Source organism: Teleopsis dalmanni, chromosome X, assembly GCF_002237135.1.
Source record: "Teleopsis dalmanni isolate 2A chromosome X, ASM223713v2, whole genome shotgun sequence".
NCBI lineage: Eukaryota > Metazoa > Arthropoda > Insecta > Diptera > Diopsidae > Teleopsis > Teleopsis dalmanni.
The window spans coordinates 63112136-63134449 of NC_051848.1; the positions used below are offsets into that span (position 1 = coordinate 63112136).

General features: G+C 32.3%; 1 protein-coding gene across 2 annotated transcripts in view; it reads right to left on the reverse strand.

The window, feature by feature from the left end:
- LOC119689150 (protein sickie) overlaps nucleotides 1-22314 on the reverse strand; it is a 221789-nt gene that overhangs the window by 186044 nt on the left and 13431 nt on the right. For both annotated transcript variants that reach the window (XM_038103910.1, XM_038103909.1), the window contains exons 2-4: nucleotides 8137-8267; nucleotides 3658-3766; nucleotides 2066-3592 (exon numbers count right to left, since the gene is read on the reverse strand). In XM_038103910.1, the coding sequence (XP_037959838.1) occupies nucleotides 2066-3592; nucleotides 3658-3766; nucleotides 8137-8267 (1767 nt within the window). The remainder of the gene's footprint in view (nucleotides 1-2065; nucleotides 3593-3657; nucleotides 3767-8136; nucleotides 8268-22314) is intronic.

Below are 22314 nucleotides of genomic sequence, written 5' to 3' on the forward strand. Positions count from 1 at the left end.
TGAAATCTTTTATATTCCATAAAAGTCAGTTAAGAAACTATAGAACCACAGATTATCAGAGAAAAATCAAACTATAGAGAAACAACAAGCGATTCAAAGAGTTGAATTATTCAGGTTGGGACATCAACAACATCAAATAATATCGATGGATTTGTAAAGATACATATTAACATCCATTTGATGGTAATTGGTTGGTTAATTGCAGTGGTAGGTCAGTAGCTTTTGTCACTTATTTTTTTTACTTATGGTATACATTACTTATATTTTTATATATTCCTTTACTTATTTACTTATATGTAGTTATAGTCATATCTGTATTCTATTTTGTTTTGTTGAGAGCGCTGCTATTCATATCTAAGTATAATGTTTTTAAAAGGAGATTTAATGGAAAACTATTTCAGTAAAGACCGCGGTCATTTTATCTTTGCGCTTATATCATATTTCTGGCAAGAATTTTTAAAATGTATAAAGAAGAAAAAAACTAAGCTCATCCCAATAAATTTTTATTTTCCTTACCGATGAACAACCTGACAAGCTACAAAAAAAGGTCTTGTCTAAAAGACTGTTCCCTTTGAAGACCAGAGCTGGTCATTTATATGGTATCTTTTGATGGTATGTGGTTTTTATTTTCAAAGTTCGTCTTCGAATAATACATCGAAATGAACACTAACATCTTTGTTGTAATGACCTGAAGAAAGTTATTGGATTAAGCAGACAATTTTAATATATTATTTCATTATTATGTTAATTAAAAACGATCAAGAATATCTCCCTATTTTGTTTTTTCCTATAGATGGAGTCTAGCAGCTCCCTATTTTTCGCATATTCTTCTTTTCTTGCAACTTAAACTGTACTATACCCAACTCTCAGATCCGTTTGAGTGTCAAAGCGCTCTTAACAGCTAAGGATCGTATAGGCATCATATTTCAATAAGAATTTAAATATTCTGCAATTTATTTTTGTCGCACTTCTTGAAGTATTTCCGATTTGATAAATGTAGGAAAAAATATAGAACTCGTGTTTTATGAACTACAACAGCAGTGAATTTGATTCCTTTCATCCATGCTGGATCAATGAGAAAAACATTAAAAGCGATACATGGATCATTTACTTGAAAGCGGAAAACCGAAACGCCAACGCTCTCTCTTTCACTGATAAAGGCCATTATCCAAATAATAATGGCAGATAAATTTTAAAGTTTTATTGATGATTCGATGCTTCGTTTATTATTAAAACGATTTTAAAGCATTTTGCTGGGCATAAAATATATTTATTCTGGCCAGTAAATACTATATAATTTTTCCACATAACTTTTAATATATATATGTATATATTCGTGTATATATAATGTGTTTGTAGACTTTTTATTAAAATATGTTGTTGTTATTGTTGTTGTTGTTGTTGTTGGTATTGCATGGCTGTGAATAAATTTTCGATAATTTGCCTATGAACGCGCTTTGAACCCCACCACATGGCGAAGTTATTTTCGACATGCCTCCTTTACAATGCGTCCCAGTTCCACTTAATTGAATCGTATGCTACAATTAGAATGTGTTAAACCAACACAACAGCAACAACAACAATAAAAATAACAACAACAACAACTTCAACAAATACTACATCAAATTTTATATAACAAATTAAAAGGAAAAAGTATCTACAAAAATAAAATTAAACTTTGAACGCCTTTCGGATTTTTTTTGATGATTTTTTTTTCTTACGTCTTTTCGGAAATTAGTGTGAATTTAGTGTAGAACTTCGCCATGGGAAGTGTGTGAGTCACATTTTCAGTTTGTGAAGTTGTGAGGTTCGTAGCAACGCAACTTCAATATATTTTCGAGGTAAATCGAAATTGAAGGGCTTAAGAAGAAGCAAACAGGCAAAAAACGCACAATCTTTTACTCAGAAATGATTCATACACGAATAATTTAACCGCAATATAGAGAAGAGTGACGATATGCTTTAAGTTTTTTTTTTTTTTGAATAATAGTCTTTAGGATAATTTTATTTAGTAAATAATATTATTAAAAAATTCACATTTGAAAGTAAAATTATTATCACTTACCGTTCTTCAATTGTTGTGGGGAGCTGTGTTCTAGCGCGCATCAAACTTAGAAAGTGTTTACCATGCACACCGGCTCCACTCAGTCCAAGTCCGCCACTTCCCTCCGACAGATAACCATTATCGATATCATGATACCTGGACGATGCGGCTGCTGGTCCATGCGCTAGACGTGTGTTTGCTATACGTAAGGCGTCCCCGTCACTGCAATAACCCTGACCAATATCATTCTCACAGAAGTCGTTAACATAGCTGTGTGCACCGCGTGGACCACGCGTCGGTAGCGTTACATGAGAGTTATAGCCACGTAACAGTGGTCGCATTGGCAGCACATTGACTGGTTTTTCCTCTTCGTAAATTGTGCCTACAATTTTAGTGGGTATGGTATGGAATTTGTTGGGCGATGAAATCGGACTTTCGGGTTGGGAGTGTGATAGTTGATTCATTGTACGCATAGGTGAACGTTGTGGTGAGAGTATATTTGGACCTGCGCTATATTCGAGCTTTCTTGTTGGCGTTGTTATGTTACTTTTTGGTGGTGGTAGACGACTGTAAATGATATCTTGTGTTGGTGTGCGTGGTTGAGCATTTGGGTCTAGCATAATATTTTGTGCTCTTGTTGGTGATGATATGTTAGATGTATTCGCATAAAATGGTGGTTTTGAACCGGGCTCTGGTAATATTGGTACTGGCTTAACGATATGTGTTGTTGGTACTGCTTGCATGTTTCTATGTATATCGTGTTCTCTACGTTCAGATATGTTATTTGTGGTATTTGTTGATATGTCACTTTTCTCTCGCTTGAGCATATCATTATTGGAATTTGAATTGCTCATGCGTTGCTTGTTATCACCTGGCTGCGGTAACTTGCTGGTACCTTTAATGGCCGCGATGGGTTTCGGTAGTCCAGTACTACCGTTTGGACTGTTCAAAGTTTTTGTGGTGGGCATTATGAGTGATGTTTTGGACTCCGATTTGGAGGTTAGTGATGATTTGGAAGAGGTTTTGGCAGAGTTCTTCTCAATGACACGTGGCAATGAGTTTTTTGTTCTGCCAATTGTGGAATTTTTGCTATCTACATTCATGTCCTCTTTGTTGAGCGATCTAGCAGGACTTTTTTCTTTCTTCTCCAATTTGCTAGCCTTGGCATGTTCTTTCTTTATTTGCGCAGCTAATAGTTTGGATTGTTTGGTGTTGTTTTTGGCGTCACGTGTTTTATTTGCTGTCACATTGACAGCAGGTGGTTTAATTTGTGATATGTGTCCATCATTTAAACTCAAGCTGGAATCGGACCGTTCTGAACGTGCAGACGAGAACCCCGATGAAGAAGAAGTGCGTTTTGACTGTACTTGTGTTTTGTTGGTGACGGAGATATTTGAATTTTGTTGTTGCTTTTCTTTATTAAATAGTTTTAGTTTATCTAACATGGAGTGTTTTGTTTGTTGTGGGGCTGCAACTGCAACTGCATTGCTGGCGCTTGGTGGCGGTATGCCACTTTGGTGGGCAGTTTTACCAGACGGTGGGCGTAAACTGATATTAAAAAAAAAATTGTGAAATATAATTTTTAATAAAAAGATGATTTCAATTGTGCTTACCCATTATTGTTACCACTTTTAAGGCTTTGTATTGTATGATTACTTGTCGGTGGACTGTTAGGACGGCTCGTATTAAAATCTGAACCACTTTTGCCCAAACCTGGAATTGCTAAGAATAAAGAAAGAAAACATTCAATTAGAGTAAATGCAACAGTAAATTAGTGGTATTTTCATCTGGTAATATGCATAACATATGTAAAAATTTATGGAATAACATATCATGCATAAATCAAATTACTGAAACTCCTCCAAACTTACTAGCGTCACATGCAGTAATCACTGCTTCTGAAGGCACATCGTACATGTATCTTAATCTGTCATGAAGCGAAATTATACGTATATTTTGACCTCCATCCCATATGCTCACATATGCAAGACGGGGGAAGTTTGAATTACTTGCTCTTGTTGAATTGTCAACACATTTAATTAATTTCATTCACAAAAAGTACTAAATAATTTGAGTTCCCCACGCTTGCGTGTTGCCTGTTATGTGAATCTGATTTATTTTAAGGACTTTTACGACTTTGACTGAAAACGAGCAAGAATCACAAGAGCCTTAAGTGGCAGCAACACGCAAAATATGCGTTAATTAATTTTCGAAACACGCGCCTACGCAGCTGCGGTCCAGTCTTTACATTGAAAACGTTTGTACAGAGAAGTTTTCTTAAATGATTTTTTTTAAGACAGTGTACGTGAGTAGTTCAGTATATCCGAATCCAATAATCGCTAAACTCAAAATAAGATATATGTATGATATTCGTATATATGATGAAGTTAAAAGACGACGTCTTTGTCTCATCGTCTTATCGTTAACTATATGAACCTCATCTCTATCTTGGAAAACATGTTGAAAGGTTAGTTATACAATGAAGACAGTACTTAAGTAACTATTTAGTATTTGATATATAACATTACTATCAATTATTTATTTCAAAATTAATGTCACTTTTGTGTCAAATCGAGACTCAAGTGTGCTTTATAAAATTGACTTCAAGACAATTAATTTAACCTTAAAATGCTGAAAGGTGCTTATAGTGAACACAATGACTTCCAATCGTTGTCTTCATTACATGAGTCGTATTCACAATTATATACTTTAAATCGCGGGGTCCAACAGGGAAATATATTAGCCCCATTATTACACCAACTGTATACTTATGACTTGCCAGTGAACTCAAGGTGTACTGTAGAAACTTTTGCAGATGACACGGTAATAATGGCTACAGGTACAAACAAGAATGTGTTTACCACCAAGCTATAAACCGCTCTTCAAGAAATTGAACAATGGACTAATAAATAGAAACTGACAATCACCACGTAGACTTTACTAGCAAAAGAGAAACTAAAATTCCATTATCTCTAAACAGCTTAAAAATTTCAATTGCTAATTCTGCGAAAAATCTGGGTATGAACCTAGATGCCAAACTGGAAGAAAAACTAACTGAGCTAAATATTACACCCAAAAAACAAACTTATGGTATACTAACAAGTCTTCAAGCCCATATGGTTCTATGGAGTTCAAAATTGAAGTTGTGCAAAAAATCATATAATAGATATAATACAAAGGTTCCAAAACAAAGTACTTAGGCATGCCGTTCTTTACACTCTGTGGTATGTGCTGTCAAGCTGCCAAAACACATCCTGACAGGCTGAGTTAACACTTAAACAGCACTATTTTGGCGTTACTCTGCAATGTTACACACAGACGTTTAAGACGCTTCAAACCAAAGGACTTTTTGAGGCGTTTCAACCAGCAAGGAGATGTTGCTCTCAGATCTATATGCTAGCTTAAGATAAGTAACATTACTTGTAATATAAAACCTAAAAACCTCTTCTTTGTCTATATGATTAGTTGTTGTTAATTTAAACTTTGCACTTTGTTTAAATATGATAAAAAAAAAATCGTTGTCCTCAAGTTCTGGAATCATCTATTATACATATATATGTACAGCTTTATGGACTCTGATTCTTTTTGACTGAAAAACTTTGTCTTTATCAAAGCATGATATGAATATATCTTGAAAGTAGATAAAAATTGATAAATTGATGATCAAATTCGAGATAAATGTTGGAAAAATCGTAAAAAAGTTTTAATCAAAGATATTGAAAAAAAATATATACGTCTATATCTACTGACTTCATCATGTGGTTGCAACATGATATTTTATGTCATGACCGATTCGCTGGTTATATATAATAAATTAGTTTATCTGCCTTCTCTACAAAGAAAGTAAGAAATAGACGATGTAGTAATGCCAGAAGATGTTCATCAACCCATTATATTCAGCCAATAGAACAACAAAAGTAATGATATCAATTGAAATATGAAATATTACTGAAAAAATTAAAAAAATTAAAAAAAATCTACGCTTCGGAATCAAAAGATCTACCTAGATACGATTAAAAATTACCTAAATATGGTTAAAAATTCAAACCTATACAAATATTAATAGTCTAGAAGATTAGTCTAGAAGACGAAGATTATCTTTGCAGTTAGCTTTAAAAAATACCACACTCTGTTTTGTTTTTAATTTTTCCTTACTCTGGTCTGTCCGACAATCTATTGTTCATGCTATTATAATCACTTCAAAACTAATTATCTACTCTTTAGTCTGACTGGACAAACTGGTCTGACTGCATACATAAAACTGGTATAAGCTCGATGTTTATGTGATTATAGTTTGAATGACACAATATGAAACGAGCTTACTTCTGCAAATTGTACTAGAAAAAAAATTCAACCAGAAGCATTTTTCAAGACATTGTCACAGATAACGAAACGTGGATCATAAACGATAATGTTGTAGGGAAACTATGGTGTGGTCTCTCCTTATATTCGTTATTCATTAAATATTTCTACAGGCTTAAGGTAAAGACGAAATATAGCATGACATATGATGATAGACATAGTAGCGATGATGATGGACTTTGTATCGACTCTTTGTCATCAATAGAGTGCTTTCTTGTTTCCATTTTGACTTTTTACTGTGAAACTTCATATAAAATATTACAATATAACAATCGCCTAGAGTAGTGCAATGAAACTATAAGCCGTTATATCTACTAATGATAATTTTTATTTTATATTATAAACTATATGGTGAGGCCCTATGCTTCACTGGGAGATGAGCATAAGAGAAAGAGATACACTATATTAGACTATTACTTTTTTAATTTATGTGAAACTAAGAATAAAAGATTTTTTCTATTTTATTTAATGGTGCACTTCGATGGGATACTGATAAAACAAATCAGGAAATCTATTTTCGTTTCAAAACAAAGAAAAAACAAAGGATAAAGAGAAAAAGTGGATGGTGTCTTGTGTTAAAAGTTATCTTTTCATTTTCCTAATATGCGAAAAAATTCTATTGATTTTCTTTAATGTTTGCATTGTCAACATTTCTCTGTTGTTTCTTTTAAAATGACTTAATAGTTTTGGATATGAGTACTAAAGTCTGTAATGAATTTCGTCAGTCTTTCCACTAATGCTTTCCAACTAGTTTGTAAAAATTTTGAACTGTAATCCATTTGTTAGCAAACACTGAATCCAAAGAGATAATTAAAACAAATTACCACTGTGACAAACGACACCAAACAAACCTATTCGCCAACACCATAACCGTTAGAAGCAACGTCATTAACATTATTATCAGCAACAGTAGCGACATCATCATTATTATTACGATTATTATTATTATTATTATTTACAACCCTAAAATTTTGAAATCCCTGTTGGCTTTGATGTACTTGTGCGTTCTCTTCCTTTGGTTGGATTTTAACTCCAACTACTTATGTTCACAGATTTCTGTTCTGTTTTGTTCTGTGCGAAGAGGTCCATCCATATTTGTAGTAACTACCCCATTTACATACGAGCATATGCAGTAGCCCTTTGCATTTCTGTTGTTGATATTTATATTTTCTGAATCTCGGTCAGCCTTCAAGCCTGTGGCTTGTCAAAATCTCAATATTCCCTCACCTCACCTCATCGGAGTGAATGCATTCAATTCAATTCAATTCATTTTCATATTTTATTTTTTTGTTTAACATTTTTAATAAATATGAAAAGCTTTTAAAAAAGATTTTATTTGTCAAAGCTCAGGTCTCCGGGGATGTTTTTGTGATATTCAATGAAAAGAGCGTATAAATAAAGTTGAAAGGTTTCCTCCCCCTTCCCTGAGTTACCGACAAGTGCAAACAAATTTTTGGTGTATATAGAATGGGTCACGCAATTAATGGCGGAAGCTCGATGGTACTATTTCAGTAAGGCATGAATAGGTTGTAGAGTTTAAACTTTGACATAATTTCGTATTAAGAAGTAGACTATGCTTTCAGATAAACGAAGTTAGTACAACAGGGGACAAGGGACAGCATTGTTCCTTATCACCAGACTGAGGTTTTATAAATTTTTTTATTACTGCTTCAAATGTTTTCTAGATTAATTTTTAAAACTGCATAACATTTTTGCAATTGTTTACTTACATGGAGTGTGATTTGGTGTAGGCGGCAAGGGACGTACTTTATCAGGAGGGCAGCGTCGCTGTACCATAACGGTTGCCGGCAGTGGTATGGCGGTACCGCCATTAGCCTTGGAATAAGCGGTGGGTATTTGTCTGCAAAAAATAAAAAATATATTTATTAAATAAGTTTATAAATTTTGTTAAATTATTATTAAAGTTTTTGTACTCTTTACTATGAGCTTTTTGAACTAATTTTCTTCAATAAAAAGGAACAACATCATACATCAGGAAGTACATAAACCATTTGTTAACCGTATACTTTCCATTTAAATTACTTTAATATGCATTTCAATCAATACATGTATTGTATTGTATACTAAATTGTCCTTGACCGAATCATATTAGCACGTCGTAAAAGATTCTCTAGGATGGCACATCCTATTTTCATAAAAATGCAATTTTCGCAATTTTTTTAGTATTTTAGCTTCCACAACAAATAAATTTACCATAAAAACAAACTGAAGCTATTTTACGATCGCCTCTATTTTAACAACCCGTTACTATCCTTTATAGTCGCTATCAAAATTTTACGATTTTACCCACTACGCATTTTATTATGGCCAATTAATTAAGTGCCATTAAGTTTTACAACCTCAACGCCCGCCGTTGCACTGGCACTCGGCGCTACTCCATTCCGGAGGTACGAATTTTTTATTCAGTTACGTTTTTCTTGAAGTTTCATGGCCAATATGGAATTCAGTTTAACCGTTCCAGAAGTCGTAAAAATGCTAATTGGTTTCGCTGAGCCCAAAGTAATTCTTCGTAGCGCCAATTCAATATAAATTTCGCATTTTCCATGAACGGAAGCGTAAGGCAGTCAATAAATTACCGACTCATATTTTTCAATATAAAAACAATTATCTTTTAATAATAAAAATTACAACTAAAGACTACCAAATATAAAACAGATTCCAAAAAGGTGGGCAAATATGATTTAAAGTAATTAAGTAATGAATGTCTTAATAATTAAGAAAAATTCAATAGAATTCAATTGGTTTTCTACTTTAGTTCTTAATGAAATGATCATATGTTTTTATGGTTTCCGCATAAAAACCTTACAAGATTTCCATGAACTTCAAAATATTTATGGAATTTATAGCGAAACACAAGCAAATATAATTTTAATATTAATTTCAGCTAAATTTATAGTTTTCCGCAAACTTTAGATCTTGAAGTTAGAAAGAAAAATTTCTTATAATTTAACATACAAACACTCGATATTGTAAAACACAAAACATAGACTACAACGACCTACTCTCAAGCTTTGTGAATTAGGAAAATTAGATTTTAGGGCTTGAAAGTGAGGTACTATGGAAGTTTACAAACTATTTCACTACTGACATTATTTGATAATACGTGAGCAGCCTTTAAAATGGTTTTATTGCTTTTCAAAGTATTCGCCATGATGATAAATACTTTTTTGCATTCGATTTAATCAATTTTCGAAACAGTTTTGTTACTCTTAAATTGGTGTGTTCAAAACCAGGGCTTTAAATGTACCAATGGCCTGTTTAGGCGTAGAAAAACGCTCGCCACGTATATTTTTCTTAATGTTTGGAGAAGTCATTGGGTGCCAAGTCAGGACTGTTAGAATTATGATCCTTTAATTCAACATTTTGAGTGCTCAAAAACTCTTTTGTTTGAACTCTTTGATCTTGCTTCGATGGTTGGTTGTCTTCAGTTTTTCGAAGGCATTTGAAAAACAAATAGTTGCGTACCACTCAGAATTGACCGTTCGGCGTTGTTCAAGTGGTAGAGTTGCGACATGATATATGGTCTACTTCAAATAGCTTTAGGCATTAAGGACAAGTCTGCAACAGATGTTATGAGTTCACGCGTATGAGTTCATTCCGTGATTTTAGACTACATACATTAAGAAAACCCCCACCTATGGATTTTCTAGTTGGTTTTTTTTGAACACAACAAGTGCAACTAGTAGGTACCTCAACAGGTACCTATAAGATTTTAAGCAAAACTTTTTTTTCGAGTATTGTGTAAGGCTTCCGAAATTAATTTTTAATATTTCTCAGACAGTTTTAGAATAGAGTTCTTTAACAGTTCTAGCTATGCCTTGTGAATAGGTTATTATTCATTTTGTTAGTTTGTCCATCGTTTAATCTATTCGGATGCAAGATTTTTCACATCGTCACTAGAAATAGTGGTACTGTGATTCCATGAAGTGTAATATTTCGAAGAAAAATTTTCCTTCCGTTCGAGAATGGCACTAGGATGATTTTAAAAAAATTAATTTAAGACTTATTTCGCTGTACTATCTGGATGTAATTTTGAAGTCCAGTTGCATTCGTTCGGTTATATTAATTCTTAAAAATGCCTAAAGTTCATTTATACGAGAGCATAAGTTATTTCCAGTTATTTCTGAACTGATTTTAAAGAAATTTTGGATTTATGCTATTTAAAGATTCTTTTAGAAGACTTTTGGTGTTAACAATAGTTTTGGTGTGAATAATTAAAATATATACATATAGTTTATATATATATTTGTATTATTTATTTGAGGAAATGTTTAGTATAGCAACATCATATGTGACACTTATTTGTTGTTGTGATGTAAACATAAAATAAAAGCTGGGTGAAGTATATACAATTTAAATTGTTTTCAAACAGTATAGAAATCCATAAAATAAAATAATTCCTACTTAACTGCACTCCTTTTAATGAAACTTCATGGCACATATAAGCAACTCTGCAAGCACTTTTTTACACGTAAAAAACTGAAAACTCAATTTTAACAAAGAGTGGCTCTTATGTTTGTAATGAAATGTGAAGGTTTTAATATTCTTAATAAAATAACTGAAAAAAATATGTGACATCATCTCAACTGTCAAATTGAACAATTTTGTTAAAAGACAACAAAGTGAAAATGCAAATTAAAACGTCTTCATTTCCACAAAAGAAAAGCTAACAAGTCCTTGCGAAGTACAGAACGTCGTCAAGTATATTCAGCTGCGTTGTAGGTATTCACTCAGCCCTCACTCAGATTTCTTCAAAAAAGCTCGAAAAAAATAATTATCCTTTAAAGGTTTCCGAACTGTTTTACACCATCGCATTGCCGAGGCAGTGAGCAACAGCCATTTTCTTACCGAAAGGATCAAAAACAAAACAAAACAAAACAAGACAAAAAAAAAACTCACAAGAAAAAAGGAAAAAGGAAAAATTAAAGAAAATGATATGAAATAAAAGAAAATATAACGAAATGAATTAAAAGTAACAAAAGTAATTTTAAAATTTTTGCAGACAAACAAGCAATGCAAATAGACACATGTGAGCTTACAATTGTTGCTTCATAGCACTTTGAAGGATATACAAATTCACGTCGGTATCCTGTGACATACACCATTTGTGAGTCCTTACATGGACTCGCAAATTGTACAGCTTTAGGTTTCCTATTATTGACTCTGTTCGGAATATTTCTGTCTTTAAGCATTCAGAATGCAACTCAAAGACGATTTTGAAGCTTGTAAGGGTAATAGGACCAGCGCCGCATAAGCGACCATGAGTGCAGCTGCCAAATCGCAATTTCTTTAGTGAAATCAGCAATAAAAATTCATGAGCGCCACCTTTAATGGTGGCTTTTCCCACAGCACCAACTACGCTGACTGCAAGTGTAGCGCATGTGGATTTTTTGGCAAGGTGCACACTTACCATTAATCTCAACTTATTATTTCCATTTCCATTGTTATTCACTATTTTTGCAGTTGATGTCGCGCTGGTTTTGTTATGCTTTTTGGAAATAATATCCTCTTTTGCGTTCAATTTCATTCTATTTTATACTTGTTATAGAGTTTACTCTTTTTCTCCGGGTGGAAAGAGGGATTGTGAGGAGGTGAGTACAGCGTCAAAATATTTCGGTGCAACGGATTTAATTTCGAGCAGGAACTTAATTTGAAAAGTTCGTAAAAAAGTAGCAAGAATGAAAGTAAAAAGCATTCTTCTTTGTTTCCATCTGCGTTTATTTGTGGATTCATTTTACGATTGTTTATGTTTACATATACATATCCTTACATCCTTACATCGTTACATCCTAACATCCTTACATCCTCATCCTTAATAACGCTAGTAAACAAAATAAATGGAAGCTAAGATGTCAGTTTGAAAATATGACAGAATTTTGTTTTTCTAATTTTTTATCCTTACTTTTCAGAAAACATAAGCCAAAGTCAGTCAAAACAATTGCACGGAGAGAAATTAACTGCAGAAAAGTATTTTAATTATCTCGTAAAAGTAACTTTACGAAAGCAGTTGGAGTAATTAAAACTCAACAGACAAGAAATAAAAATAAACTAATTTAAAATGAAGTAAACATACATGATTTTCATTTCATTCCATTTATTTTAGAAAATCAAAAGTTTCTTCTAAAATCATACAGACTTAAAAGTTGAGCATTTCATCAATGCCTGGTATTTACTTTCCGAAACAATAGAGTTTCAGTAACAGTCCATTAACTTATAACAAAACGTAGAAGCCTTATTAAAGAATTTTAATAGTGTTTATTTGATATTTTACTATTAGTATTTGGACCCTTCAACTCTTTCTCAGATCATCCTTATAAAAATAAATAGCTTCAAAGAATCTACTTCTTTTATTGTGCTATCATAACTATTGGAGCAATATACTCGTATATTCTTGAAAAAAATTTGTAAGATTTATGACAAAATCATTTAAAACAAGTTTACAACTTCATTTTATTATATATTCAAATTAGTCGGAAAAGGAGTTGGAACAACTACTCATATTAGTAAAGGATAATTTTACTGTTTTGAAGGGTCTAGTCTATGTCAGATTTTAAGTAACAGAAAAATTCATTTCAATATTTAAAATTTATTCACATTTTATTTTAGCAACTATTAAATAATATTTAAGGTCAGTGCATTGATTTCCTTTTATAACCGATAAATATCGGTTATCGGTTTAATGAATACCCGATATAATGTGCTCTCTAAATAACGAACAATAAAACACCTGCGTATGAAAGTTAAACCAAAATACATTGTCTAAATAATAAATTCTGTATATAATATGTATTCGAAATAACGAATGGTCTTGACAATATAGTTATCGTTATTCCGACAGTCCATTGTATCTCTTTAAACAGTTTTTCAATATTATTTTTCTTGTTGTTTAAGTCTTATCATGTCCAGTAAAAGGATTCAAATTTTTCAAAGAGAAAATGCCCAAATCTTGGAATTAATAAATCTGGACTATCCTCATTCCGATAGTCCACTGTATCTCTTTAAATCAACAAAGTTGTAATAGAGTATTGGTACATATAGCGGATAGAGACGGCAGACTAAAACTGAATAATGAAGACATACTAGTGATGCTCTGTGTATTAGGGTTAAAAGTTACAAAAAATTATATACAATTTATTTTATGTTAAGCTAACTCTTCGTATGCACTTGTATAGATATCGAAAATCTACAATTAATAATGAAATGTTTGTAATGGATCTCCGCTAACCAAGAGGAATATACAGTGGCTATCAGCTCATTTCTTTCAACAATTTTTTAAATTTTTAAAACACTGTATCTGAAAAACACCATAGTCCTGAAAGCATCTATTTAATATATTTGAGTCTCGTTCGTTATCGGAATTAACCAGACAAGTCACTCCACGAACTAAGAACGGCCATGCACCACCACCCATAGATTCGAGAGAAAGAATTATCAATCTGTCTTACACACTTTTGTTCGGACCTGGTAAGTTTTCTCGTGTTGAGTCAAATTAAGCCGCAGGCTCTACTCCTGGTGGTTCCCTTCCGTCAATTCCTTTAAGTTTCAGCTTTGCAATCATACTTCCCCCGTAGCCCAAAAGCTTTGGTTTCTCGGGAAGCGACTGAGAGAACCATAAAAGTAGCTACACCCAATTGCTAGCTGGCATCGTTTATGGTTAGAACTAGAGCGGTATCTGATCGCCTTCGAACCTCTAACTTTCGTTCTTGATTAATGAAAACATCTTTGGCAATTAAGTTTTTAATGTCTCACTTACATTAAGGCACGCTTAATGAACATAATAAATGGAATAAAGTACATAAAATTTGTTTTTGTTTCGCTCGAAGGGGAAAAACCCGATCGTGTAACAGAATTATAGTTCACAGCTAATTTCATCCAAATCATTTGCACTTAATCGCCACAGAGGAATCCAAAATTAGAACTAGACACTCCCACTTTAATGGTCGAGTAGCTAAAAAAAACCCTTCATAAGCAACAAAAAAAATCAGAGCAGTCGGCTTGCTTACGGTAAGAAGCATGACCACAAAAAAATTAGACTTTTGGAACAGAGTCATATTCTCAGACGAGTCTACATTCAATATTTCTAGATGGGATGATGGGATGACTTACGTGTCGCGGAAACCTAATACTGAGCTCAAAAAAGAAGATATAAAAGCTTCAGTAAAGCATGACAGTGGAAGTATTATGGTTTGGACCTGTATGTCAGCATAACCATAAAAAATTAGACTTCTGGAACAGCGTCATATTCTCAGACGAGTCTTAATTCAATATTTCAAGCACAGATGGCATGAAAGCATAAAATGTTATTATCCACGGATAAAGGATAATTAAAACCGATAAATAGTATTATCTACATATTACGGATAATAAAAACCCACAAATACTAAAAACCAATAATAATAAAAACAATAAATCTTCAACGACTACGTTTATGTAGAATGAACATATATAATTATCCATAAATTAGGGATAATTGAAAACAATAAATAGCTCCATAATCTACTGCTGATGATTGTTTGGCAATATCCGGAACAGTTGTATAGTCACATCAGAAAACTTTTTTCCTTACTATAAGTTCCTTTGCTAAATGGATATATAATAAATTGTGTGTATGCTATTATAGTTCTGCATTTCGAGATATAGGTAGAGACAGATTTATTAATAAAACTACTGCATATTACTTTGCCCTTGCATTCGTGTGACTCGAAGTCATTATCAGCTCGGATAAAAATTATAGCTGGTCATCTTTAAGAATTACCTACATTATAAAAATATTAATATAGTAATAATATTTATCAAATTGTATTGATATTGGTGTAATTATTCAAACCAATTTTATGGCTTTTAATGTAATTAACCCTTATTAGGACAGGTCCTCAAATCTAGTCATCTGCAATCAAATGAAAATGACAGTTAATGGTAATATGCAATATTCATAGATTGATATACGTGGGGAATATTTTACGCCCAGTTACATACTACACCCTTTTTGGAATACTTCATAAACAGAAGTTATGCCAGTGTCTTTGACCTTATGTTGCACTTTTGCCATGCATCGAATTTATTTAATTTAACACAAACTGTCATAATAATTTACATACACCAATGGATTTTCTTCTTGTTTGCTAAAGAAAAGGTACAACATATTTTTTTAGACTCTGTTGTATTCATCTGACAATAGCACAGACTTATAGCCGAGGTTCTATATACGCTGCAGTCCATGCAGCACACGTAGCCGCTTATTTTGCCCTCACATTTCGATGCGTTCCATGGACGCATTATGCTTTTATAAACAAATTGCAGTTTCTTGCTTGCAAAAAAGGATATACTCGTACAAGTATCTGCGGAGTGTACAGAACTACAAATGCGAATAAGCATTTTGTTGTTTATATGAAGGAAAATTAAAAATAAATGTTTATGTTTTAGTATTTCTCTATTTTTATGCGAAGCTGCCAACTGCTCTAAAGGTTTGTTTATATTCTTATTTGACTTGGCAAATACGCCGCTCCATAATGGCACTTGAATCACTTGTGTTCCGCACTATTAAAGGGAAAGAATTTTAAGGAAAAATTCATAAGACAAAAAAAAAAACAAAACAAAAATATACTAAAGTAAAGTAAATGTATATATAAAGAAAAAGCGCGAAAATGTCGTCTCATGTCCATACAAAACCGCCACTGCATGTACCATAAGTGATGCTCAAGAGAGTTGAAAGCTGGCGGAGATGAAGTGAAGTCGTCTACTTCTAAAGACTACTTAACTTTTGTTTATGGGAATCACAAGTTATGTTACAAGTTGCACGTAATTTTTTCTCCTTAGGGAAGAAAGGATTGCCATACCGAGCGAGTAATGGCAAACATGTAAGGATGCCATTACATTTGTTGTTCTTGTAGTTTCTATTGTTAATGTTGTGTTTTGCTTTTCCATTTAGAGCATTTTGAGGCACAATACATATTTGAAGAACAACTCTAATGGAGGCACTTTACGGTACACCTATTGTTTTTTGACAATTTTGGCGCAGTACTACATATCATCGTACTCGTACCTATCAAAAAGCTGCCAATGAATTTAATCTAAACTTTATGAACTAAGATCTCAAGATGTGAAACGGATACGCATAATCTTCCTAGTGATGTGTTCGTTTCTTATGAAAAGTTTAAGTCCCAAATTAAGTTATTAATTGGCTTAATTATGTAAACAAATCAAAACAAATCTCTTTCGAGTCGGTTGCCTGTTTATCTTTAATTTTCCACTTTTCGACACAACAACAACTCACAGTGCATTTAACTCACAGTGTTCATTTAACTTCAACTTTCGAAACTTCTTCTCGGCTGGCTCGGATACGCTCCACAACTGTCAACTTAAAATCAACAAACTTACCAAAAATAAACCCAAGGTGCACCAAAACAAAAAAAAAATAAAAAAAAACTAACCAACCAACCAAGACAACGCAAACAACAAGGCAAACAATCCATAAACGCTGACATAAGCCGCCGTCCTAAACGTCTTCCTGACTTCGGAAATTTTTATGATCAACAATGCGTACGTATATTCGTCGTACACCTCAGTTCTTGGCTGTGTGCACACTCTTGTGTGGCACTAAGTCATGTCGTCAGTCAGTGTTTTGGTGTTTTGGTGTTTCTTTTTTCTTGTTTTTCCTCCACTTCTTAATTTGTATTTTATATATCCCCCAGGTGAAATTATATAGTTTTTGAGTAGGTGTTGAATGGTTGATAATAGCCATAATTACAGTGCATTGATATGCCAGCCAGAAAGGTGGATAGGATAGATTGAATGATGTGGTGGGGATTTCAGCGACATTAAATGCAGTTTTTGCAACTTTTCGAAATGTGCATTGGGGGAGAGCTTTGACTTTGAGCGCACATACAACAGTTCAGTACTGAAAGATACAAAATCGTAGAAAAACTGTGATTAAAGTCAGAAAAAAAGAAAAAGATTACCAAGATGTTATTATGCAATTAAATAAATATGTAGATAGTAATATATTACTCACTTCCATTAGATTGAAGATTATACTAATAAATTGTGCTTTACGAATGCTTAAACAAAATAACATTATCAATAAAGTATTTACATTGTTGACCAGATCTGAAAATCGAGGAAGTTTGCGAAATATATCCCAAGAAATTCACAAGTTATTCAACCAACTAGAAAAGAAGCAAAAACTTTGCTCTTTGTTTGAATAAAAAAAAATTCTCTTATAAGTTAAACTAATTTAAATGTTTTTCTTAAAAAGTTAATTGTCATTAGGTTAGGTTAGGAAATGCTGGCAGAACAAAAAGGTCACGCGTAGACCATTAAGGTCCATTAAGATACCAGATCAGAGTTTTAATTTTTAACGATAGAGTGTGCATCACTTAGCTATTTTTACTAGAATTTCAACAGAAACCTCAGGCAGGTAGTCCAGTTCTGTAAAACGGACAGCCCCCAAGCATTTTTGTCAAGTTTTCAAGAGAGCTAGGCAGTTACACAGTAGATACTACAGAGTTTTCTTTGCATCCGGCTCGTTGCACCTACTGTAAGTATCGCTGCGAATTAGGATTAGTTTGTGCGCATGTGATGCGACCAAGCAATGACCTGTTAACACACCAATTAATGTTCTATAGTTCCTTTGGCTAGACGATATAATGTCCTCGGTGTGCTTTTCCTCGTATTTATGTGTACACATGATCCTAGCTATTCTACAAGTGGTGAAGTTTCACCACCTTTCCTTTCCTCACCTTGTCATGTGCTCGTTCAGCAATTTATGTATTTGTTTCAGAGGTCTGAGTACTTCGGTAATTTTCATTGATAATCAGTAAAAATATGGTGTGAATCCCGATGCAAACTTTGATCTTACTAATAATAATATACATTAATATAAATTATATAATATATATCAATGACAATTATATAATATGTAATAACACTATGACTACGACAAGAAAGAGTTCTAAATTTAATATACTAAGTTGTATGAGCTTCCATTTAAATTTTGTGCATTAATACATATTTATATATATTAACCATATAAACATGTATTGGATATTTAATATAAATATTTAGGTATTGAAAAGCATTCGGCAAGATGGGTGCCGCGTTTGCTTAAAATTAACCAAAAACTACAATGACAACGACTTCGTCATTTAAAACATGGTTTGGAACTGATGAAACATGGATCAATTACTTCACACCTGAGAGAAAACAACAAGCCAGAGAATGGGTCGAGCCCAGGGGTAATGTTCCCAAACGACCACGAACTCAATAATCCTCTGAAAAAGTTTTGGCTTTTGTGTTTTAGGATTCAACCGGAAAAATTTTCATAGACTGTTTGGAAAAAGGAATATCATCAGACTACTATCGCATATTATTGGATCGATTGAATAAGGAAATCAAGAAAAACGACCACATGTGTCGAACAAAAAAATCTTGTTTTTGCAGGATAACAACAAACCCGTTTAGACGTCAATGGGAATCATGACAAGATTAAATGAATCACGTTACGAATTGCTTTCCCAACCACCGTATTATCCATATTTGGCTCCCAGTGACTATTACCTATTTTCAAGATGCTCTCTTTTTAAGAAAAGATGGCTTTAGGAAAAACGATTTGCATCAAATGACTTGACAAATCGTATTATTAAAAAGGTGTCCAAATGTTGTAAGATCATTGGACTCGGTGTGAAGAGCTAAAAGAGGATTATATTAAAGCACAATATATAATTTTCCAAAAAAATATGCTATTATTACGTATGCCGGGTATTTGTCAATCTATCAAGTATATAATAATTCATGAAATTATTTGTAGCATCTTATAATGAGATAATCAAAACATTTGTCTCATAATCACATTGTTTATATGCTTTATTGATGTTTTTAATTTTTAAATTGTTTCAATCAAATAAATTATTCAAATAATCTGTTTATTTATCTCACTTGGTATATCGACTAGTAGATTGATAAGCAAATAGTACAAATATGATTGCTCTATCCTTTCCATAAGTTTCCATGAAAATTAACTTAATTAAATGAATATTACCAATTGCTTTCCGTGCATCAATCATATAGTATCATATAGTTTAAAAGAAAAATTTAAGTCAAATTTGCTTTTTAAACGACTTTTGAATATATCTTTTAACATAAAATATGCAAGACCCTCAATGTATCTACAACCTTTTTATTATTCTTTGTTTCTTTCGAACACTGGAGAAAGCACGTACTTCATTTTGTTTGTGTTTTATGCATTTTTTAATGATTGTGCATAATTTAAAAAAGAAGAATAATAATAACAAAAATATACGCAAAATATGATATTAAATAAAATATTTTTGCACCTGCATTTAAGCACCTATAAAAGACTATTGCATGCATATTTCATATGGCAACTCTGACTGCTATTTGCTCAAACCCTATTCCGTATGCTTACCAAACACATGCCAACTTCAAACTACTAACGTCAAACTACAACGCCTCTGCTACTATGGTACTATGGAAACTTCATATCTCCAACAACCAATGCATATCCATTTAAGTTTGTGTATCTCTTGCCAAAGTTGATGATGCCGACGATGTTGTCTGCAATAGTTAACCAAACAAAGTACACACCAAGGAGCAACTAACCAACTCATCAACCTGGCGAGAGTTCGCAACTACAGCTACCTAGCTAACAAGAAAGCCAGGCCACATCAGCATTTTCATCGTCATCAACATTGTCAACATTATCATCATCACCGTCGGTGTTATTATCACTACAATAACAACAAGGGAATCTTCATCAGGCATTCATATGAATATGAATTATAAATTGTAATGCGACACGTTGATACGTGTACATCGTGTAAAATTTTTTAATATCCTTTATGATTTTTCTATATGCGAGTGCAGTTGCATATTGCAGTCTGCCCTTCCCACTTCTGCAGTTCTTTCCTTTCGGATTTCAATATTTTGTTGGAAAAATGGCAAATGCTTCTTTATGCAGATTTAACTAACAATAAAGTCACATTTTCCTACTCTGATGCTTTTTCCTTTTACGCTTGCAAGCAAAAACTTCCAAAGTTACGATTATTTTTGATGAACTTCTTAAGTCACGATTTGCAGTTTTGGGGTTTTTGATATCTGTTTGTTTATTATGTAAACTTTCTTTTGATTTCAGATATGTTAGGATGCATATGAGAAGTAATTGACTTAAATTATTTAAGCTTAAATTATTTAATTGCTTAAATTTTAAAGTGAGTAAAGTCTCCCTCATTAAAGATATTAAAAATGATTTTCATCCAAACATGATACATCGATAGTAGGTACTTGCATACTTAACCCTATTGCGGCATAAAATTCGAATTAACTTGAATTCATTTTTAGATAAATATGTCATATTCAATACCCAAATAATATAGTTTCAACTATTATTTTGTAAAGATATCGTACGCTACCTACCTATAGCAACAACAACGCAAGAATCGCAACGCAAAAGGTTGTGGAAGTGATTTAGTGAGCGCATTATCTAACTAAATTTATTTATATTTTATACTTAAAATATAAATTAGTAGTATTTTAAGAATATAAGGTTTATAAACAACAAGAAAAACGGCAAACTCTTCGTTTAGGGTACTATATTTTGAAAATAAAAGCTGTAACAGCGTTTAATGTCACGTTTCCATTGCAGCTAAAACGACTTATTTTAATGAAATTAAGTTTTAGTCGTTTCCATTGGCATAAACTGATTTATGCATGTGCAATAGCTTGTGTGCTTATATTTTATATATAGAACATATGAAACATATTTCAAATTTTAAACATTTCTATTATGGGAAATTTATTTTTAAGGGTTTCATTAGACATTTCCCGCCTTCAATAAGTTGATTTATTTAATGTACTTATTTATATGAAACTTCTTTGTAAGGTTAAATATTGGCGGTCTGAAAGAGCACAACTGCCTAAATGAAACCAGCGAAAACATGGTTTAAGATAACTTCACTTCCTCACCAGATTGATGACACTGACTTAAGCTTTCATATAATTTATTTGTCATAAGTTAGATCAGGTATAGTTATCCACATACTTCATCTATGTCTGATATATAACGTGAATATCATGACAGCAACACGTTAATCATCAGATACGGTTCAATGCGAATATTTTTTCGAGTTTTAATTACTACTTAGTTAAAAGAGCTTTTATATAATTTAGTTAATGCAAGAAAATTTACTTAAGAAACTGATATTATTTCACAAAGCGATAACAAGGCTGATAAAATTATACGGCAGATAGATATTGCCTTTCACTACAATCATATTTAAGGAAAGAGAATTTATTTTGCAAAATATCTTATCCCTCTTTTATTTTATGTACTGAATCCTAATCATTCAGATCTAATGTTTTAGAAAAATACATTTTTAAAATTTTTATATTTAAAGTTACACTAAAAACTTTTTGTTGTCGCTATGTTTTTTGTCCTCTTCCTTTATTGTCTTGTATATTCCTTGCCTTTGCGCTTTCTTCATTTCCCTACATATTGTTTTAATTCCTATTTCCGTATCAATTCCGTTTTTTGTTTTCCGTTGTCCTTCTTTTCGTTTTCTTTATTTATTTTATTATATTTTTCTTTTTCTCTGTTTTCTACCTTTTTTATATTTAATTTTTATTTTATTTAATTACATATTATTATATTTAATTTTAATTTTTTTCTTTGGCCTTATTTGAATTCCATTTAGAATTAAGAAGAATAATTTCCTATATTTTGTATGATTTATATTTATTCATTGATATTATATTTTCATTTATATTATATTATATTATATTCTAATAATATTATATATTTTTTTTGTTCTTAATTTTTTTTGTTTTTTTCTTCTTTTCTTTACTTTCTTTTTCTTTTATTTTATTTTCCTCTC